The sequence below is a fragment of the Kickxella alabastrina genome (genome assembly GCF_025024165.1).
Source record: "Kickxella alabastrina strain RSA 675 chromosome Unknown BX661scaffold_9, whole genome shotgun sequence".
In the NCBI taxonomy this organism is placed as follows: Eukaryota; Fungi; Kickxellomycota; class Kickxellomycetes; order Kickxellales; family Kickxellaceae; genus Kickxella; species Kickxella alabastrina.
In genome coordinates, this window is record NW_026251480.1 from 553,434 (window position 1) to 572,002 (window position 18,569).

Genomic DNA, 18,569 nt, shown 5'->3' on the forward strand with positions numbered 1-18,569 from the left:
CAAGGCAAACATGACGAGCAAGATAGCAAGAGTATCACAAGTGCGGTATATGGGCAGGATAAATAGATAAATAAAAGAGGGGTGGGCTACTTACCGGAAAACAGAACCACCACCCATGTATGCAGCCGTGTGAGATGACGAACAAAAACAAAAACAATAGTTTGCGTGTAAATGCACTTGTACCGTCCTTTTTTGTTATCGGCAGTGGTATTGCGCTTAATAGTAACCACGGCAAAAAAGCAATCCGATAAAATAAATAGTCGAATAACTAGTATAGTAGCAAAAAAAGATGAGAAAAAGTCATATAGATCGTACAGTCACCAACGCTAAAATATAAAGCACATTAATGTAGGGTGGGATTTAGAGTTTTTTGTTTTTTGTTTTTTTGTTTTCTGGCGATGATATGCTGTTTTATTTTGTTGGCAAATGAAAGAAGAAAAAAGCAAAGGAGGGAAAGAAAAAAGGTTAGAAATTCTTCAATATAGAGCGAAAAAACATTGATAGCAAAGGAAAAAAACCCCGACCGATCGATAGTGTTTTCGAGTACAGTTTAACATCTTTTATGAATAAAGGACAAGGGTCGCACGCTTATAAATGCGTGCAGAAAGAAGCAAGCGGACGTTGCAGCGCTGTGCCAGTGTTGTGGCGCCGCGTCCAAACACAACACAGCACAGCACAGCACAAAACAACGCTGATAACAAACGTTTGCTATTCAGGCCCTGGGCCCAGTCTCTATTTTTTTCTTTTCGAGCAAGCCAGCAAGCCAGGCAGGCCGCCTCAAGCAGCCAAGCAGGCCGACTCAAGCAGCCAAGCAGCCAAGCAGCCAGTCATGTATTTGTTCATTGCCAGGGAAATGGAAACATGTGTGGTGTGTGTGAGTTCTGCACAGATTCCCCCACCCGTTTCATATCACCGACTTTGGCTGCATGTAAAAAGCAAAAACTTGGGGAGCCGATGAGCAAATCAAGGGGGTGAAAAGACAATTTTGCACTTGTTTTTTTAACATCGGATTGTTTGTTTGGGAGTTTTGGCCTCTGCCAAAAAAGAAAATGATGGTGTTTCATAATTTTTCTCTCTTTTATTATTCTTGTTTACGAAAATAAGCCCACGCATTTCGTATATCTTGTTCGTCTTGCAGAATCCGCGCCTGCCCCTGGCTCGCTCAGAGTTTGCAGATCCTTCTTCTGTCGACTCTTCTCTGTGATCGCATTTTATTTTCTTAGTCGATGTATCAACTCGCTGCCATTTTTGGCCTTTTTTTTGGAAAGCAACAGTTTGGCTCACCGATTGTTGCTTTTTTCCATTGAATTTGTTTTTTTGGACAGAAGTGGCCAAATGCGCTCAAAGGAGCATGGACATGCCGTTTCTTTGAATTTCAGAGCTTGCAATTAAAGCGAAAACCCCAAATTCAAGCAGGCGGAATTCAAAGCACGTGTGTAACCTGTGACGAAATGGAATTCAAATGTTAAAAAGATCAACCAAGCATGCAAGGCCAGCAATTGATTTTTGGTTTTGGGCTCTTTTTTTATCATAGATCGTGCCTTACTAGAAAAAACGCCGTGTCCAAAAAAGCGTGTCAAAAAACGCCGTGTCCAAAAAAACGCCGTGTCCAAAAAAAACGCCGTGTCCAAAAAACGCTGTGCCCAAAAGTCATTTTTGGCTAATTCTGCCTTTGACATTTAAAAAAACCAATTAATATACATGGCAGCTGCGCAGCAGGCGGTGCAACGGATTTTATGCGCATATATTTATTTTATTCCAGTCGTCCTTTCATGTTGCTTACAATGCCAATGATTGCGTTGGAGTAGAGTGTCAGACGCCTCGCAGCCAGTTATGAATATTCCGTCTTTTTTCATTTAATTTTTTTCTTCAAATTTTCTGAACCATTCGGCGGATGTCCTTTCATCCACCCCTTCTTTTTTTAAACAATCCAATATTCCTTTACACTTCACCTTCTTTCCTCCCCAAAAAAAGTAAAAAAAAACGCACCAACAAGTGACCGTGGCTTGGTGGCTACGGAAACTTTAGAACATGTTCTGGAAATAATGATAAAACAAGTGCACTTTAAAAAGTTTCTGTCATAAGCTGTGCATGATATCATTCATCATCGTCGAGAGCGCTCATTCGCTCTCTCTTGGGCTGTATACACTGACACCATCTATATATTCATCCATCTATTAATTCTTGTTTGCTGCTATTAAAAATCTAAAAAAAATAGCGGTAGAATGTTCTTTCGACGTTTAAGTAACCCCAGCTGATGTAGCCTTTTAATTTCACACCAGCAGCGCCAGATCAACACGTTGACTAGAATAATTCCATAGAAGAGAACTGAGATGCATATATATATGCATGGTGTTTCCGCCAGCCAACCCCAAAAAAAAATATAATGTCGCAATTAACTGTAATACATGTTATTAAGCTAACAACGAATTAAAAAAGACATGATCGGGTTGCCACAGCGCATATGCGAGCTAACGGGCACCATGCGCTAAATATGTTTTTTTCTGCCGTGTCATCATTGCCGGCTCTTTACATAAAGTTTCTCCGCATGTACGTGGTTACCGTGTCGTAGACAACCAGAAGGATGCCGCCACCAGGGCCCAGGCGCAGAACCTTGGGCAGGTACCCCTTGTACAGCGCGCGCACGCCCTCCTCCTGGGCAATAGTCTTGACACCACCAAAGAATGTCGAGTACCTGGCAGGACCATTGGCTACATTGTGGTTCTGAATACGCGTCTTGACAACATCCGGCGGCGTGTTCAGCGTCGTTCCAATGGTGCCGCCGATAGCACCGGCGATAAAGTTGTTCACCAGCTCGCCCTTCTTGCTGCTCGCCTTCGGCATAACCTCCCTGATGGCGAAGATCGAGCCAAAGTACCCGCCATTCCACAGCGCGTGTCTCCAGATAGTCGCCTCCAGACCGTTGGCAAAGGCGCGCAAACCTTCCTGCGCGTAAATCTTGCGCACGCAATCCATTGTGCCCGTATACCTTCCGGCGTTCTCCTTAGCCTGCAGTCTGATCTTCACAAGCTCAGGCGTAGCCACAATCATCGCCTCCGTAATACCGGCGCTAACACCTGTCAAGATAGCCAGCGGCTGCGTCAGCTTCTCGCACCGAACAGCTTCATGTAGGCGGTGCCGTAGGTGTCGTTGGAGGCAAACTTGATCGCCCGCTTGGGTGCTTCGACCATGATGGGGGGCAAGATTCCGCGGTATAGGCGCGTGGGCCCTTCCTCCTTGATGATACGCGAGAATACGTCGATGATGGACTTGTACTGGTCGCTGCCCCCTTGCCCACCTGGAGCATCAGTCGGGTCTTGGCCACATCCAGCGGGTACATGCACAGGATCTCAGATACTCCGGCTATCGCGCCGGCGGCGAACTGGAAGTGAAAGGGAAGCGCTACATTGGTAAAAAAACCGAGTTTGTCAAGTTGAATTTTAATAATTGAAAAAAGAGGAGGCTAGGCAAATTCAACAAGTGCTTAGCAAGTGTCAAAAAAACAATGAAATAAATACAGTCGTAAGAACACGGTCGACTTTGGTTAACTAGGAAAAAACCACCCCCAATAAACGTACGCTTGGTCGATTTGTCACTCATAATTCAAAAAAAAAATATTTAACAAAAAAAAAGTTGTATCAAGTGAGGGAAAAAAAAGTTAACGAGTCTTGCGTTGAAACAAAGAAAACGATAAGAAAAACGGCCAAAAATATAAGGGGTGTGAAGACGCAACAAAAATATGATTATTCTCGCCCAGTTTGGGTGGAAAGAAAGCGAACAATAAGCATGGGCCATTTTGATTGTCTTTTTTTACCACGCTTGATACATCTTCATATCACCTTCGGGTAAAATGTTTCTCCCTGATTGTACCTCTCGCGTATCGATACTGACCCACACCACCACCATCGCCACAGTTTCTGCCCATGGTATCTGTAGAGTGCATTACTTAATGTCCAATCCCACTCTTGAGCAGATTGGTGCACTCCCTCAAATAAAAAAAGCAAACAGAAAAAAGTGAGACCATTGCGGTGCTGGTATTATTCAGTGATTTACCATTACTTTTTACTCTTGGCCTCACAGCCTACATGCGGGATCCGATAACAGCAATCGGTGCAAATTTTAATTCACACGTTAAAAATCAACAGTATTTTTAAATTTGCTATCAAAAGTAAAAAGCGTATATCGAAAAATAAATATATGTTACAATAGGAAAATGACATTACTATAGCCCGTTGTATGCACGCGATCAGGATATCCACTTTATCATAAGCTCATCGCCCAGCCTACGGGCCTCATTGACGCTGTTCAGGTCAAGCCGGTTACTCAACTGCATATCCTGAGTATGTGTGCGCCCTGTATGACAAACATAGAGATGTCCAGTGTTTCCGGCAACAGCTTATTGTCTTCTAGAATTACCGTGGATCCACGCCAGGGATCAAGCTCGCCGACAGTGTAATATATCTGCGTGGCATTTTGGAGAATACCAAACCACTTGTCATTGTGGCTGGCGACATCCACGGGCAGCGCAATACTGTCGTCAAAGACAGTCTGGCAGTCGGACTCCCATGTATCTGCGGTAATCAGCTGCGAGCGGTAGGATGTAAGGCCGGAGTCTGCCGGCGCTGCAACCTGCCAATCGGCAAACCACGTGCAGGAAATATAATGCCACGAGCGATACACTTGGTTCAAAGAAATATCAACAGACTCGTCACTCTGTCTCATCCGCAGGCGCCCGCTGCCAGTCTTGGATGAGTTGAACTGCATGGGTGGCGTGTATCCATCAACTATAGAAACCAGCGCCATAAGATAAGAGTCCAATGATGCGCGGTAACCATTGAAGAAGCTGCAAATGGTTCTGTCCACCATGTCATTATTTAACATCACCGGCGAGTTCACATTGGACGAGGCAATGTTTGCTAGTTGCGCGACAAAATCCTGTGTTGGCATTCCGACAATGCCGAATTTGGCCTGCATTGTATCGATAATTGTCTGGTTGCCAGAAAGCAGAATGGCGTCGAGGTCTTTGACGCCTGAGCAAATTCATCGCTACAGCCGCGTGTTTCGAGATGCTTGCCGAACGCCTGGTCGAGCTGATAAAATTCACGGTAGCTGTATACTGGGGCCGAAGATGACCAGGCGGCAGTCACCAATTCAGGATATTTGGCGCGCATCCAAGCAGCAATAGCACCGCCGTACGACCCACCGGTGAAAATAACGGTCGAGTTGGTCGAGACATTTGCAGAGGGAAATAATGTTTCTGGACTAGTTTTGGCCGCGCGAATTATCTGAGCAAAATCCTCCAATGTATTGTCCAATGTCAAGTACTTTAAGCTGGAGGCAGACAAGTCGGCCATTGGGTTGGACTGTCCGAAGAAGCGGTGCTCGACAGCAACTAAGATACCATTGGTCGATTCTGCTAACTCTGTGAAGTGCGTGCTGACTGCATACACGTCGCTGAGTTCGGCCTCGCCAGGCGTCAAAATAATAATTGGCCCACCGGGCTTGTAATATTCGTAGTTGACCATGTATTGTTGAGCCCATATGTCTGTGTTGCTTCCAAAGTGGTCGACGGTCTGGTTGAACCAACCCTCGATGGCAGAATTTTCGGAAATGTCTCTTTTAGCGAGGATTTTGACGTTGAAAATGGGACTTGTCAATGCGCTTGTCAGCACGGAAAAAGCTGCTACCAGAATAAGTGTACGAGAAATAGGAATCATCGTAAGTAAAATAAAATAATGGATGGCAGACAGTGGTTGTGGTCGTAGTTGCGGACGTGTATACTAGCTATAAACAAATAATTGCTAAATTAAACAAATATAATATAATAAGACATGTAAGAAATAATAAAAAAAAGTATCAAAACCTGCTAAACACTGTCACCGAGTTAATGAATGATGGATTAGTTTTTCTTCTACATCACCCAGTGGCCAAAAAAAACTTGTAGACTTGACAAGATGTAAAAGAAAATTTAAAAAGCACGCGTGTACATTGTACTGAAATAAAAACAAGCCAAACGTTTATAAAAAGGGGGGGGGTTTAAAAAGAATTTGTTTATTTTGGAAGGAGATTTTATTTATTGGTAGCAGCACCCTCTCAAATATTCTTCCAACAAAAGGCCAATGTATTAATTAGACAAAGAGTTAAAAATGAAAGGCTGAATTTTACTTTATTTTAAGTTTAAAAAAGAGGGAAAATGACACAACACCAAGGGAAAGTGAATGTGCACATGGTTCATTGAGCACTGTCTGCACACATTCAAATAATAATAAATGTAAAGTTTTTGAGTCGGAATAAACCCTGTTTACACATTATTATAATGGTTTGTTGAAGGCCGATAAATTGAATAAGTTTTAACATGCATATCACAAAAAACAATCTATTTATTCGTTGAAAAAACCATTAGTCAATCTTGATCGCGCCGTAGATTCGCCGAACAAAGAGGTGGCTGGCTACAAAGCCAGTGGCACCCGTTAGAACAAAGAACAGGAAGCAGGCAACAGCCATCCAGCCAAAGTAAATGACGAGTGACGCGTACGAGGCCAGACGCAGTCGAGAGAAATAAAACAGCACGCCGTACAAGAATACATAGAACGCAGATGCACCTGCAGTGTACACCGAGCGCCAGTGCCACCTGTAGTCCTCTGCGCACAAGTGAAAGTATGTCAGAAGCACAGTGACCTCGGCGGTCGTGAGAATCAGGATGATGAAGACGAGGAACAAAAACCCAAACACATAATACACCTTGTGGAACCAGATGCTGTTCATGATAAAGTACAGCTCGATGAAAATGGCACCAAAGGTTAGCACACCGCCCATCAGCGCCGAAGGGATGGGCCGGAGGTACCAAGGCTGCTCAGGGATTTGCCGCGGGATCTGGTTGACGCGCACGGGCGGGTCAAATGTCTTGCGTTTGTAGCCAAAATAGCCGCCGGCAACGGTCAATGGGATCGAAATTATAAACCACAATGCAATCACGCCAAGTAGCGTTCCAGCGGGAGCGGCCGCCGACGAGTTGGCTACCACCAGGCACAAGTTGATGACAATTAGTATGGTGCAGCACACCCCCGGAATGCACATGGCCGTGAGCAAAATGATTTGGCGCAGGGAAGTGCCGCCAAAGGAATGGTACAGGTGCGCCGCGTTGTAGCCGGCGGAAAAGCCAAAGATAATGTACAGCATCAGCATGGCGGTGCTCAGCGACCCGCGGCTAGAGGGCGAGAGGAAGCCCAGCAGTGCAATGACAAGGGTTATCAAAGCCATCCAAAACAGCTGATATCCGCTGCCTACAATGACAGCCAAATAATGGAAGTTCTGTGGCGGACGGAACACATCTCCGTGTACGAGCTTCCATCCAAAATCTTCCTGTAGGTCTTCGGCATCGTCGGCATTGTACCGGGCAATGTCCTTGTACAAGGTGCGCGCCAGTATAAGGCCGAGCATCGCGCTGAGGAAAATCACGATAACCAGCGAGTTGATCAGGCTGAACCAATGTATCTTCGGGTCCATGGCATGGAGATAGTCGTCCCAGCGAGTGGCCCACGATTTGTCAGACTTTTCCCATCTGACCGAGTATGTGAATACAACCTGGTTGTCCTTGCCCTCATGCAGGTTCATGGGCTCTATGGTATCACACGATGGTGTTGTGTCCTTCGAGTACACAGAGTGCTTGCTCTGGGGCGTGACAACAACACCGACAACACGATGATGGACGCTGTCCACTGTGTGGTACTGAACAGCAATATCATAGTGGTTATGGAAGTGCGGCACCAATTGACCCGACACAGCTGAACCAAGCTCAAAACCAACCGAATAAAACTCCTTATTCGTGCGGTCCTCAACCTTGACGGTTGCCGCGGGCAGACCATCAATCAACCAGTTGTAATTATAGCCCTTCATAATCTTGTCGTTGATAAATGCGGCATCATCTCCGGGAATGGTCTGCACACACAGCATCTGGCACGAGCTGTCCCTGAGCATCTCCAAGTTGAACATGGAGCCAAAAATGCGATCTCCAAAGAGAATGCTGCCCAGCGATTCGTGCGCAGCCGTTGGCCCGCCCTGGGGGCGGCAAAAGTGGAACCGCTCGTCGTAGTAGTTGTACGACAACACGGACTCGAGCTTGTTGTCCGCATTGAGCGAGGGCGTCAGTGAATTTACCTGTAAATCGACCTTTTCGCCAATCTTGTAGTCGTGCGGCGCAATTCCGGGGAGATAAAATGCGTCTGTTTGTTGCGAGAGCATAACCAGACTGCCAGCCAGCAAAAGCGCTGCCGCGCGCCAAAACTCAGACAACCGACTGAGTCTCATCTACGGTGAATTTGCGTCCGTGTAAAGATGTTACAGAGTATTATGGCCGAACTTGTAAAATAAGCAATAATCAAAGTAACAAAACGATAAAATGAGAATAAAACTCGACGGTCAATTAATACAAAAAATAAAATGTGCAGTACATAAAAGAGAATTGAAAGAAACAAAAACTGACGTTTGCCTTTTTTGAAACGAGGGACGAGCCAACCAAAACCGCGAAATGAAAACGCCGAGTTTTCGCATAAAAATCACACTAACAAATCCCCAACCTGCAGGGTGATTTTTAGGATTGTGTTTACGCACTTAACTTTTTATATTTTGTTAAAGGTAATACGTTAAAACCTTCGCCAAGGGTAGGACAAAAGTAGCACACACATAAGATACTCAACCATTTGCCAGCAGACACCCTCTAACCAAACAAACATTCCTATCTGCGCTACTGTTGTTATCTAGTATTTTTTGTCATCATAGGTTAAGGATGGCAAAAAGGCGACATTAGGCATATGTAAGTGGAATCGTAGCATGGCTGTAGTGTTTAACTTTCGCACCATCCTCAATGCTCTGCTTACAGGCAAGCAGCCTCCCCGTTTTTTTTACGCAAAAAGGCACTGTTCGGGCCAGATGAACCTGAGTCTACAGCGATGCCCGAGACTTTGACCGAGACTTTGCCCAAGCCAAATCCAGTCCCAATCTTCTCTTTGCAAGAAGCAGCGCAATGATTAATATCTTCAACCATAGTGGGGCTATTCATTGCCTCTAGTTTCTAAGCATGTGTTAGGCTGCTATGCAATCTGTGGAAAGGATGTTGATTTGCAGGATATTTGAATTTTTCTAGATATTTGTAGTCTTATTATTTTCTTCAGTGAAAGAGTATTAAATTATTTTATCTATTCTGATCATATTTCCGAATTGAAAAACATTATAACTGGCCACTAACTGGAGCATATATCGTGTTGGTTGTGCGTAATGTACCCGCTCTACAATCCAAAAATCTCACGCCGTATCTTCTCATACTCGCGTTGCTTCTCGATGAGCGACTCGCCTGCTGCTGACTAGTAGTGGCCGCCGATTGCTCGCCACCAGCAGGGAGTTGTCCCTTTTTTGTATCTGATTGCGATGGGCGAGCAAGCACCTTGATGGGTGGCCGAGATGGCTTCTGCTCATGCTTTACAGCAGCGGCCTCGCAGCGCTCATACCCACAATCAAATGGCTGCCACAGGGTGCGATTGGATACCGCTCCGCCTCTGTTCATGCGCGCTCTACTTGTTGGCGAGGTGGTAGTGACTTGTGTCACAGGCCTTTCGTCGACAATCAGCTGTGGCGGCGAGCTCGTCCGCTTGCTGTTGCCAGGGCAGTAAGTGCTGATGTCCAGCTGTCAGACCCATTGCTTCCCTCCTCCATCGCGTGTTATTGGTATCAAGGTAGTGAGTGATGTACAAAACAACCCTTGATTTAAAGAAGAAAAATAAGAAAAAAGCAAGAAAAAACAGTGTAGGGGTAAAGTACAGGCTAAATAGGCATATTATATACTACAGTACGGCTATTTGTTATGATACCTAATATGTTCGCTTTATTTGAAGGCTAGTTATAACGACGATGGTAGCCCATTGATAAAGTTGAAATGATTTAAACAAAGAATATTATTAGCTGGATCGCAAGCGGAAAAAAGGGAGCCAGCTGGAACTTGGAGAGTATCACATCACGTTGATCGCCTAAACATTATGGTGTAAATACGCATGAAAAAGGGTGCGCCGGAGTTCCGAGCATTTGCTTTGCTAATTTTTTTACACCAATTCTCAGGTATTTTAGATAAAAACAATTATTTAAATTGAAAAAGTCAGCAGGAAATTTGTTTGCAGATGAGGGAGGACGCAATGCAGCATGGTGGAACAGGGCATACGAAAAGAAAGATATGTTTGTAAAAAAGAACAGAAAGCATTTGATATTGCACTGGGCCTTTTGCATAAGAAAATATGTAAACACACGCACATACAAATGACACTTGTTGCCACAATGGGGACACGCAACAAAATATATTTGTCAACTTGAAAACCCCTTGCATAATAATAAAATACATTAATTTTTGTCTGCGCAAAAAATAGCCAAAAATATTTATCAATGAAATACATAGTTCTTCGTCTTTCATTTCTACTTTTAATTATTTTATAAACCAAAATAATATAATCTTAATTTCTTTTATTTATACGCGTTTTTTTGCTTGTTATTGTTTGTTTGTTTTTTTGTATCTATTGTACTTTTTTTAGTTAAAGTTTAAACATTTACATAAGGATATCAGGATATTGCGCATTTTATTTTGGTATTCTCGAGCTATCAGCACTTCCAGAGCATTCTGCACTGCAGAGACCTATTGAACAAGTGTTTGTTGCTTATCATATATCAATCCCACCACTTTCTTATTGAAACGCTTTTGTTAGTCTCACTTGTTTGTCCTTTATATTTTTCACTCGAGAACACATTACCAACAGCAAATTGCGTTTATAAACGCTAACTAAAAAAGAACATTGAATAAAAAAAGACACTTACATGTAAGTATTATAAATGGTCATTTTTTGGCCACCTGCCACCTGCCTTCTGCCACGTACATCTAGCCATCCAGTTTTATACATATATTGTGCGTATTGTCCACCTGATCAACTCTGCACATAAATGTTATTTGTGTGGCCGATAAAATGTATTATTTTACTATCTTTTGTCAATCGTTTATCGAGCACGCACAAATCAACTCTAAATATGCACAATATCGAAAATATTTTTCTCATGGGTCTGTATTTTTTTATAAAATGATAGCATATGTGTTGGTATCAGCTATTTGTAAAGTCAAATAAAGTATTTTGTTTATTGAATCCGCTCTAATTGTCAGATACGTCAACACTTTCCGGTGCTCTCTGCTTTATTTGTTGCTTTAACTCGATCAAAACAATGTATGCTAAATGCATGTGCATTTTGCTTGCATTATTTATCTCCAAGAAATAAAAATCACTAACAAAAATACATGCCCAATATTGCTCTCAGGCAACATTATTATTTTTTGGCCCATTTGCATCTGCTCAATATCAAATTAAAAACTTTCATTATAATCAATATAGGACCAAACTTGAAAAATCAAATTTCTGTTGTTTCGTTTTTTTCTCATTTGTATTTTTTGAAAACAATGCTCAGATAAGCACACGCAAGCATGATTATTAGTTATTTTGTCGTGATGATGGCTAAATGCACAACGTATTTGTTGGGTTATTTCTGTGAGCGCCGATACTTATTCTGCTCTGCTTGCAGCTGAAACATCCTTCTCACGCGTTTTATGGAAATATGTGCGCTACACAAATTCATTGTTGCTTCCCCTCCCCTTTTTAAAGACCATGCCACATTGGATGCCTGTTGACCTATACAACCAACATTACACACACACTTATCTTTTTCTTTTTTCTTTGCTGGCATTATTTTTTGTCTCATTATTTATTATTCTGGGAGTGTGCAGCATATCGTTTTATTGTTTTATTTTATTTTTAGTCATAAAATTGTAGACTTGTAACGCTGTAAATCCACCCTGCTGCGTTATATTTTCGCACTTTCACACGTTCAGTTTTTTATTCAGTTTGCTGTATACTTTATTTATTGTGGAGTATTATTTACTCGGTATTTAATAATGTCATCTAATCAACCATACTCACCTTTTATGTCTCATCGCTTCAACATGAACCTGCTGGTCAGGCCCTTTTCCGCGCACATCAAACCCGCACATGTCACCGCCTCCATGTCCCCTTGGCTGAACGAAACACTTTTTGCAATAGGATGCCAAGGGTTCATACCGGAAGTGTAAAGTTTTTCGACTCCGGAAAGGGTTTTGGATTTATTATCCCTCACAGGTCCATTGACGGGAATGCCGAAGGTAAACTTTTGATTTAAAACTTTCTTATTGTCATGTCATGTCATGTCAAAGATAGAGATAATTTTTATATACCCAACTCTCTTTGGCAAACTCTTGGTGTTTGAGGGTCGACAATATTTATCAATCAATTTATCAGCACAAATATCAACACTTCTTCTGGCGCCTATTGTCTCAATTGCATACTGCCACGTGTAGTATTCGTGCACCATACAGTCATCCACAACAAGGGCGGCTTCAAGAGCCTGGCCGAAGGTGAGGTGGTCGAGTTTAACGTGATCAGCGGTCCAAAGGGCTGCAGGCAACGCGGGTGACCGGCCCAAACGGCTCTTTTGTGCAGGGCGAGCGGTACCCTCGATTTAGGCCAAAGGAGCTCGAAGGCAATGCTGACAGCGCTCGATCAGTGGCTGTTGGCCCTTATTTTGGTTACCCTCACTACCCACTGCCGCCAATGCAAGCCAATTACCCACAAGTTATAGCTTACAGTAACCAAATGGCACAGTCGGACTTTGGTGTATTTGCCTACCCGGGTGTACAATCGGGAAACCTGGGGTTTATGCTTCCCCAGCCGACGCCTACTAATTCTTTCGCCGAAGAAAACTCGCACGCTCAGCCATCTATTACACAACAGTACTACAGCACAGGTCTACCGGCGTATTATCCGCAGCAGCAGCAGCAGCAAACGGTAATTAGCGCTCCGTTTGCTAGACAGATGCCAGAGCTGTACAGAACGTCGGCGTTTACGTCGCAGCCAGCTATAACCACAACAACGATGTCGTACACCGTGCCGAACAACTACCCAGCTTCGACCATGTCCCATCAATCTCAGGAGTTTACGGCATCGTTTAGTCGCAAGAGCTCGGGACTCTCGATGGCACAGCCGAACTCCAGCGTTCAACTTTAAAAACATTAATCCTTTTGTTGCAGTTGTAGCCATACATACCAAATTTCAGAATTTCTATACTTTCTATACTTATTTATTTATAAAAAAATCAAATGATCATTTCACCTTCTTCCAGCTCGCTGGAAAAGCCAGCCTCCTTGACACCAAACTCCAAGTCCTTGTCGACTTTGAGCCCCTTGGCAGGAGCTCCAACGCTGGCATCCGACATATACCCATTGGGGCTGCGCGAGCGCTTCCGAGAGTCCATGTCCCGGCGCTTTTTGCGTTGCTCCTGCTTCTCCACAAGGCGGATAATAGCCTGATCGAACACACTCTGGCACGCCTGCGGATCATTCACGTCCCGGTACTCGGGCAAGCGTCCAATGCGGGAACTTTCAGAGTCCCACTTGGACTCAATTTCGAGCGGAGGAACTAGATCATACAACGCATACTTAAAGTCATCAAGCAAGCGACGGCGGTGACGCAGCGCACGTTCCTCTTCTTCATCCTTCCTGCGCTTGGCCTTCTCGACTAGCTGCTGATAGACATGCTCCATGTAATTTTCCGTCACGCTGCAGTGCTTGTCAGCAGCAAACTGCTGCACATCAGCTAAGGGTGTGTCCACCTGCATTCTGAACCCGTGGTCACGCATGACGGTTTCTAGGCGCCTGCGATCACGGTACACATCCTCGTTGAGAAGCTCGACCTCATCCCAGAAAAGCTCCAATGGCGTCGATCCAGGCTCGCCAAGCATCCCGATGTATCGTGGGTCTGATTTGATCAGCGGGTAGAACTCGGTCCATGTGCTTGTCGGCGTAATTTCAGAGCGGTGCTCGTCTAGCAGCTTGCGGAATCCGTCGCGGGCCTGGCGTTCGTGCCGGCGCGCAGCATCTTTATCCTTTTGGCGCATCTCGGAATCGCGTTTCTCTGCGTCCAAAATGGCACGTTCAAATGCATCCATCAGATCAAGCATGCTCAATCCCAGCTCCGGATCAGCTGCATCCGCGTCCTTCAATACATACAAGTGGTCTAGCGGCAAGTGTGTGGGGCAGCTGTCAACGCGCAAAATAGGCATGAGCGACTTTTGGAACCTGTTAACGAGCTTCACTTTCACATCCGCCCACTTGGATCCAAGTGACAAATCCTTGAGGTACTCTTCCACCTCGCTCATTTTCTCGTTGCGTGCCCGACGCCGTGTCTCCTTCAAGCTGCGTACGCGCTGTTCCAGGTACTCGTCGAAAAGCCTGCCGCGCTCTGTATCTGTAGGCACAGCGATAAATGCTGGGAGTTCCTTGGCCATGTGCTGGATCTTCTTGAACCGCGTAAACTCGCTGATCGGCAGAGTGTCGAGCATAGCAAAATAACTCTCACGCCTCTGTTTCTGCTGCAAGAGGTGCTGCTCGCGCTCCTCTTCGCGCGCCTTGTCAATATACTTGTGGAACGCCTCTTTGCGCTCGTGGGTTGTCTTCAGCGCCCTGTAGTCGGCGTCATTGACTACCGCACGCAGGGTTTGCTCCCATGTCCAGTCGCCGCCAACTTTGTGGGCCTTGAGAATGTTGAAAAACGCTTGTTCGGCTTCCTCCAGGGTTTTGTATTCGCGACGCGCCGGCCGCATTGACTCCAGGCCTTAACAGGAGGGACAGGTGGCGGGGGTCTCAATAATGAGCGAGGCCAGCAATGCTTACCGGCGGGTGCTCCGGCATCGGCTGCAAGGCCACAGGTGGTGTGGCTGAGACTGGAGTCAAAATAGACATGGATGTCAACCTCGTTGCTGGAGACATCTCTGCATTTGACATGGCGGATGATGCCTGCTGATTTGGGCTTCCTTGGCTCGGGACCACCCAGCTCATCGGGCCTGGTCCAAGTTGATTTTTTGGTCACAATGTTGAACCAGTACGCCCGGCCGTCCTTCGCATACTCTTCCATACAGAGTTACGCTCCAGCTGCGATTTGAACTCGTCCGGCTTTTCCCACTTGGTGACTCGCGTTTCCCGGTTGTAGTAGTAGATGCGGCCGTCAGGCGTTGAGTACTCAGCCCACGCAGACGCGCTGTTTCCCCCAGCAGCTGGAGAGACCGGCAGACTATGTCTGTCACTGGGTGTCATTATTAAATAAATGAAAATGAAAATGAAACCAATATTTAAACAAAAAAGAAGCAGAGACAACTTCGGGGATCAGGGGTTTTTTTCAGTGCCATCGCGCGTAGAAAAAATCGAAACAAGCTCAAATATTTTTGCACTCTGGCAAAGCGAGTTTGATTATAAATTGGGATTGTATCAAAACAAATCACGTGTAAAAATTCAAATCGCCCAAGAGTCCTCGGCCACCGCGTCGAACGAATCGGCTTCGATGAACGGGTCGGCTATGGACTTGATCATGGCCTCTCCGCAAAGCACGCACTCGCCAGCCACCAGTGCATCCATCTGCTGCTTGGTCTTCCTCAGCTGCTGCTCGAGCTGCTCGTCCGTCTCCTTGACGCCGGTTTTGGTTTTCCCGACCAGCGGCGTCAGGCGCAGATGCCTCCGCTGCTTTGTAATCTCGACACTCTGGTTCTGCAGCTCATGAATGCGTCTGCGCTGTACGCGGTTGCACGTTCCAACCACTCTGCGCGTCAGGCAGTCGGCATGGAACGAGTGCTGGCAGGGGAACACATAGAACTGGCGCAGCCACAGCGGCTGCGAGCACACATGGCAGGTTTCCTCGGCACTAAGGATGGCGAAGCGGTTCTTCAGACTCGTCATGTCGCGCTGCATGGCCTCGGCTGTCCGAGTAGCCTCGTCCATCTCTCCCCTCAGGTCTTGGATCTGCACCTCGTAGTCCTCCAGGGCCACGCAGATGTCGTCCTTAAAGTCATCGACGCGTGTAAAATCAGGGAAAAACGGCAGAATGTCCTCGACTCCTAGCCGGTTCGACCGCCGCACTAGCTCCATGACCATTGATGCCGGCTCCTTAGCTTTGATAACATGCTGCGCAATTTTAAGCCACAGCCGCTTGCACAGCTTGTCATCGTCGGGCCGCTCAGCATGGATCTGTGCAAGTTCAATGTCGCCCTGCTTGAGCGCAAGATCGACTGCATCCTCGTACAGCTTGAGGAGGCTGTACAAGTGGACGCAGCTTTGGATGCGCCCGAAACGCTTGCACATACGCAGCGCATAGTCAGGATCGTACAGCATGTCCTTTCCGTACGTGGTCAGGAACGACATGAGCTCAGACTCATTGTCTGTGGTGGACTCCTTGACCAGGAGCGTGAGGTAGTAGTTGTAAACAACCAGGTTGCGGCACTTTAGCCTCTGGATGCAGAACCGCAAGTATTTGATCGCCTGGTTGACGGTGTTAGCTGTGCCGTCCTCGTAGCGCATAAGCGCCGGAATCAGCTTGTTGGGCGTCAAGTTGGGTTGGCGCATCAGGATCTCGACAAGCGCAGCGGGCTCGGCGCTCATCAGCGCTGGCGAGTACTTGTAAAACATGTCTGGGGTCCCGTAGTGGCCGAGCACTTCGATCACCCGGATGTGCTCTTCCTTCTCCATCCAATACTCGACCACCTTCTCGTAGTCGCCGCGTAGCGACGCGTAGTGCAGCCAAAAGTCCCGCCGGCCATGGCTCTCAGCCAGTTGGTATGTCGTGGCCGGATCCACTGCCGCCTTGTGCTCAAGCACCAGCGCATACAGCTCCTTCAGCAGGATGTCCTTCTCAAGCTCAAAATTGGCCACTGTGCTCGGGCTCATTGGCGATCTCGCCACGGCATCGGTTGCGCCGACCGAGGCTATCTTCGCGTCCACCGCGCCAAGCATGCTGAGGTATATTTCAATTAGCCACATCACCAGCAGCGTGTTCTGCGTGCGGTCTTGCCGCCGGAGTGTGCCCAGCTTGGTCAACAGGTAGCTCTTCAGCACGCGATTATCTTTTTTCTCGACAAACCGCAACACAGCCTCTTCAAAGGTCACCGATGTGCGTGCAAAGCACTCTGCAGACTGCACGTACTGCCCGACGCAAACAGGTGCTCTGCCTGGGCTCGCAGCACTTTGTCGCGCTGCGAGTCGTTGTAGCAGTGCTTGAGGGCGGCGTCAAACTGGCGACGGGAGAGGTAGATGTCCCACACGTCGCGATCCTCGTCGGTCACCACAAGCTCGTAAATGTTTGACGGCGAAAACAGCCAGCACGTCCGCTTGGTCTCGTCGACAGTCAGGCCCTGCAAAAGCTCCCCGGACGCGCCTCTGGTGTTTACGAATTGCTCAAAAATCAGCTTGCTGTTGAGCATGCTGAGCGCGCGGATGCAGTCAGAATACTGCAGCAAGATGTGATGCTCGGTAACTGCTAGCGACACGGGCTGCTCTGTGACAGTGTCATCGCCACTGGAGTTGTCCTCGTTTGCTACCGATGGCGCGGATGGTGCAGAAGGATATGGAAGCAGCGACGCGTTCTCTACAACGCTATCGCCGGACTCTTGGCCAGCAAACGTCAGGCCGCCAAAAAAAACGCCCATGGATGTGAGCCAGGCAAAATCCGTGGCAACCACCTGAACTCGGGCGCCGTCCCGTACATTTCGATGGTGCACACCCAGCGCCCCAGGTCCCGGCATGCCGGGTATTTCCTGAAAGTTGGGCATTGCCAGGCCGTCCTTGAGCATGACCTCAAATACCGCAGACTTGTCGCCCGAGGAGCGCGACTCCAAATCTGCCGCACCAATAACCTGGTACAGACGCGTGCCGGTCGCAATCAAGACAAGATGCTGCTTTTTCCGCGCAGGAAATGCCTCCATGGCTATCCCTGTCACCCTCTCGCGCACTGGCAGCTCGGCAACGCAGCGCACTGGAATATCGCTGCGCTTGGCCTTGGTGTCATTGCCCGGCTGCAGCTCTGTCTCGTATATTTTGCCGTCATGCGTGCCCACCAGCACCGTGCCTGTTGAAGATTTGGCCGTCGACCATGCCATTCCGTTCCACGCAACCGCAGTGATTTCCATGTTTTTGAACTTTGACAGCGGCTTCATCTGCTCCCAGCCCTCGTAGTAGTAGAAGCTATCGCCCTGCGGCGTCGACAAAAGCAAGTGTCTCCCCGTAGGATCCAAAAAGGCATTACATGTCTGCAGGACTGTCGGATTCAGTGGTATGTCGGCCTCGAGAATGTTGTGCGCCTCTTGCAGCTTGATGCGCAATACCTTTGCGCCCTCGATTATGAGTACAAGAACGTCGTTGGACACGGCCAGTGATATAATTTTGTTGGGCACCTGGAACTGCACAGTGTCGAGCGAAAATATCGGCACATCCTCGGTTTCTAATGTGGTCGCAATGTACCCGTCGACATCTGAGGTCAGGGCATTAGCCCCAGATGTTGCCAATTCGCCCTGGCGGGTGCTGGCGTAAGAGCTTGAGACAACTCCTGCCATGTCACCACTGTGTCGCCGAGCCGCGGATTCGTACTCTGCGTAATCGTCTAGAAGCGACATTGTGTGTCAATTGAGAAAATTAGTTGAAG

General features: G+C 46.9%; 7 protein-coding genes across 7 annotated transcripts; 1 reads left to right on the top strand and 6 right to left on the bottom strand.

Moving 5' to 3' along the window:
• Positions 1-2,529: 2,529 nt before the first annotated feature.
• Positions 2,530-3,600, bottom strand: BX661DRAFT_193725 (mitochondrial carrier domain-containing protein; the record flags this gene model as incomplete). The annotated part of the gene is made up of 4 exons (XM_051537805.1): positions 2,530-3,077; positions 3,116-3,275; positions 3,299-3,402; positions 3,579-3,600. 4 exons carry the CDS (start codon positions 3,598-3,600, stop codon positions 2,530-2,532), a joined length of 834 nt encoding a protein of 277 aa, XP_051392258.1.
• Positions 3,601-4,125: 525 nt separating this feature from the next.
• On the bottom strand, positions 4,126-5,866 carry BX661DRAFT_181625 (peptidase S28). The gene is made up of 3 exons (XM_051535759.1): positions 5,051-5,866; positions 4,363-5,030; positions 4,126-4,336 (listed from the first exon to the last, which is right to left on the bottom strand). Exons 1-3 carry the CDS (start codon positions 5,715-5,717, stop codon positions 4,247-4,249), a joined length of 1,425 nt encoding a protein of 474 aa, XP_051392259.1. The 5' UTR covers positions 5,718-5,866; the 3' UTR covers positions 4,126-4,246.
• Positions 5,867-6,399: 533 nt separating this feature from the next.
• BX661DRAFT_193726 (uncharacterized protein) lies at positions 6,400-9,043 on the bottom strand (the record flags this gene model as incomplete). Its single annotated transcript, XM_051537806.1, has 2 exons — positions 6,400-8,283; positions 9,041-9,043. 2 exons carry the CDS (start codon positions 9,041-9,043, stop codon positions 6,400-6,402), a joined length of 1,887 nt encoding a protein of 628 aa, XP_051392260.1.
• Positions 9,044-9,284: 241 nt separating this feature from the next.
• BX661DRAFT_198024 (uncharacterized protein) lies at positions 9,285-9,708 on the bottom strand (the record flags this gene model as incomplete). Its single annotated transcript, XM_051538191.1, has 3 exons — positions 9,285-9,332; positions 9,440-9,647; positions 9,689-9,708. The coding sequence occupies 3 exons, from the start codon at positions 9,706-9,708 to the stop codon at positions 9,285-9,287; spliced, it is 276 nt and encodes a 91-aa protein (XP_051392261.1).
• Positions 9,709-11,792: 2,084 nt separating this feature from the next.
• On the top strand, positions 11,793-13,204 carry BX661DRAFT_181631 (uncharacterized protein). Its single transcript, XM_051535760.1, has 4 exons — positions 11,793-12,081; positions 12,117-12,214; positions 12,410-12,486; positions 12,513-13,204. Exons 1-4 carry the CDS (start codon positions 11,972-11,974, stop codon positions 13,113-13,115), a joined length of 888 nt encoding a protein of 295 aa, XP_051392262.1. The 5' UTR covers positions 11,793-11,971; the 3' UTR covers positions 13,116-13,204.
• Positions 13,167-15,259, bottom strand: BX661DRAFT_181633 (uncharacterized protein; the record flags this gene model as incomplete). The annotated part of the gene is given in 4 exon segments (XM_051535761.1): positions 13,167-14,712; positions 14,780-14,919; positions 14,933-15,011; positions 15,023-15,259. Coding segments are annotated over 4 exon segments (1,965 nt in total), but the record flags the coding sequence as incomplete, so codon positions are not given.
• A 135-nt stretch (positions 15,260-15,394) lies between these two features.
• On the bottom strand, positions 15,395-18,540 carry BX661DRAFT_170672 (Pep3/Vps18/deep orange family-domain-containing protein; the record flags this gene model as incomplete). The annotated part of the gene is given in 2 exon segments (XM_051533643.1): positions 15,395-17,058; positions 17,076-18,540. The coding sequence occupies 2 exon segments, from the start codon at positions 18,538-18,540 to the stop codon at positions 15,395-15,397; spliced, it is 3,129 nt and encodes a 1,042-aa protein (XP_051392264.1).
• Positions 18,541-18,569: the final 29 nt, after the last annotated feature.

What these genes read in the sequence shown, in the direction of transcription:
- BX661DRAFT_181625 (XM_051535759.1), bottom strand. Translation starts at nt 5,717, where the DNA reads ATGATTCCTATTTCTCGTACACTTATTCTGGTAGCAGCTTTTTCCGTG. An exon ending in CACTGGACATCTCTATGTTT is followed by an intron (nt 4,337 to 4,362) that starts GTCATACAGGGC and finishes ACACATACTCAG; the next exon opens with GATATGCAGTTGAGTAACCG.
- BX661DRAFT_181631 (XM_051535760.1), top strand. Translation starts at nt 11,972, where the DNA reads ATGTCATCTAATCAACCATACTCACCTTTTATGTCTCATCGCTTCAAC. An exon ending in GCACATGTCACCGCCTCCAT is followed by an intron (nt 12,082 to 12,116) that starts GTCCCCTTGGCT and finishes TTTTTGCAATAG; the next exon opens with GATGCCAAGGGTTCATACCG. An exon ending in GTGAGGTGGTCGAGTTTAAC is followed by an intron (nt 12,487 to 12,512) that starts GTGATCAGCGGT and finishes AAAGGGCTGCAG; the next exon opens with GCAACGCGGGTGACCGGCCC.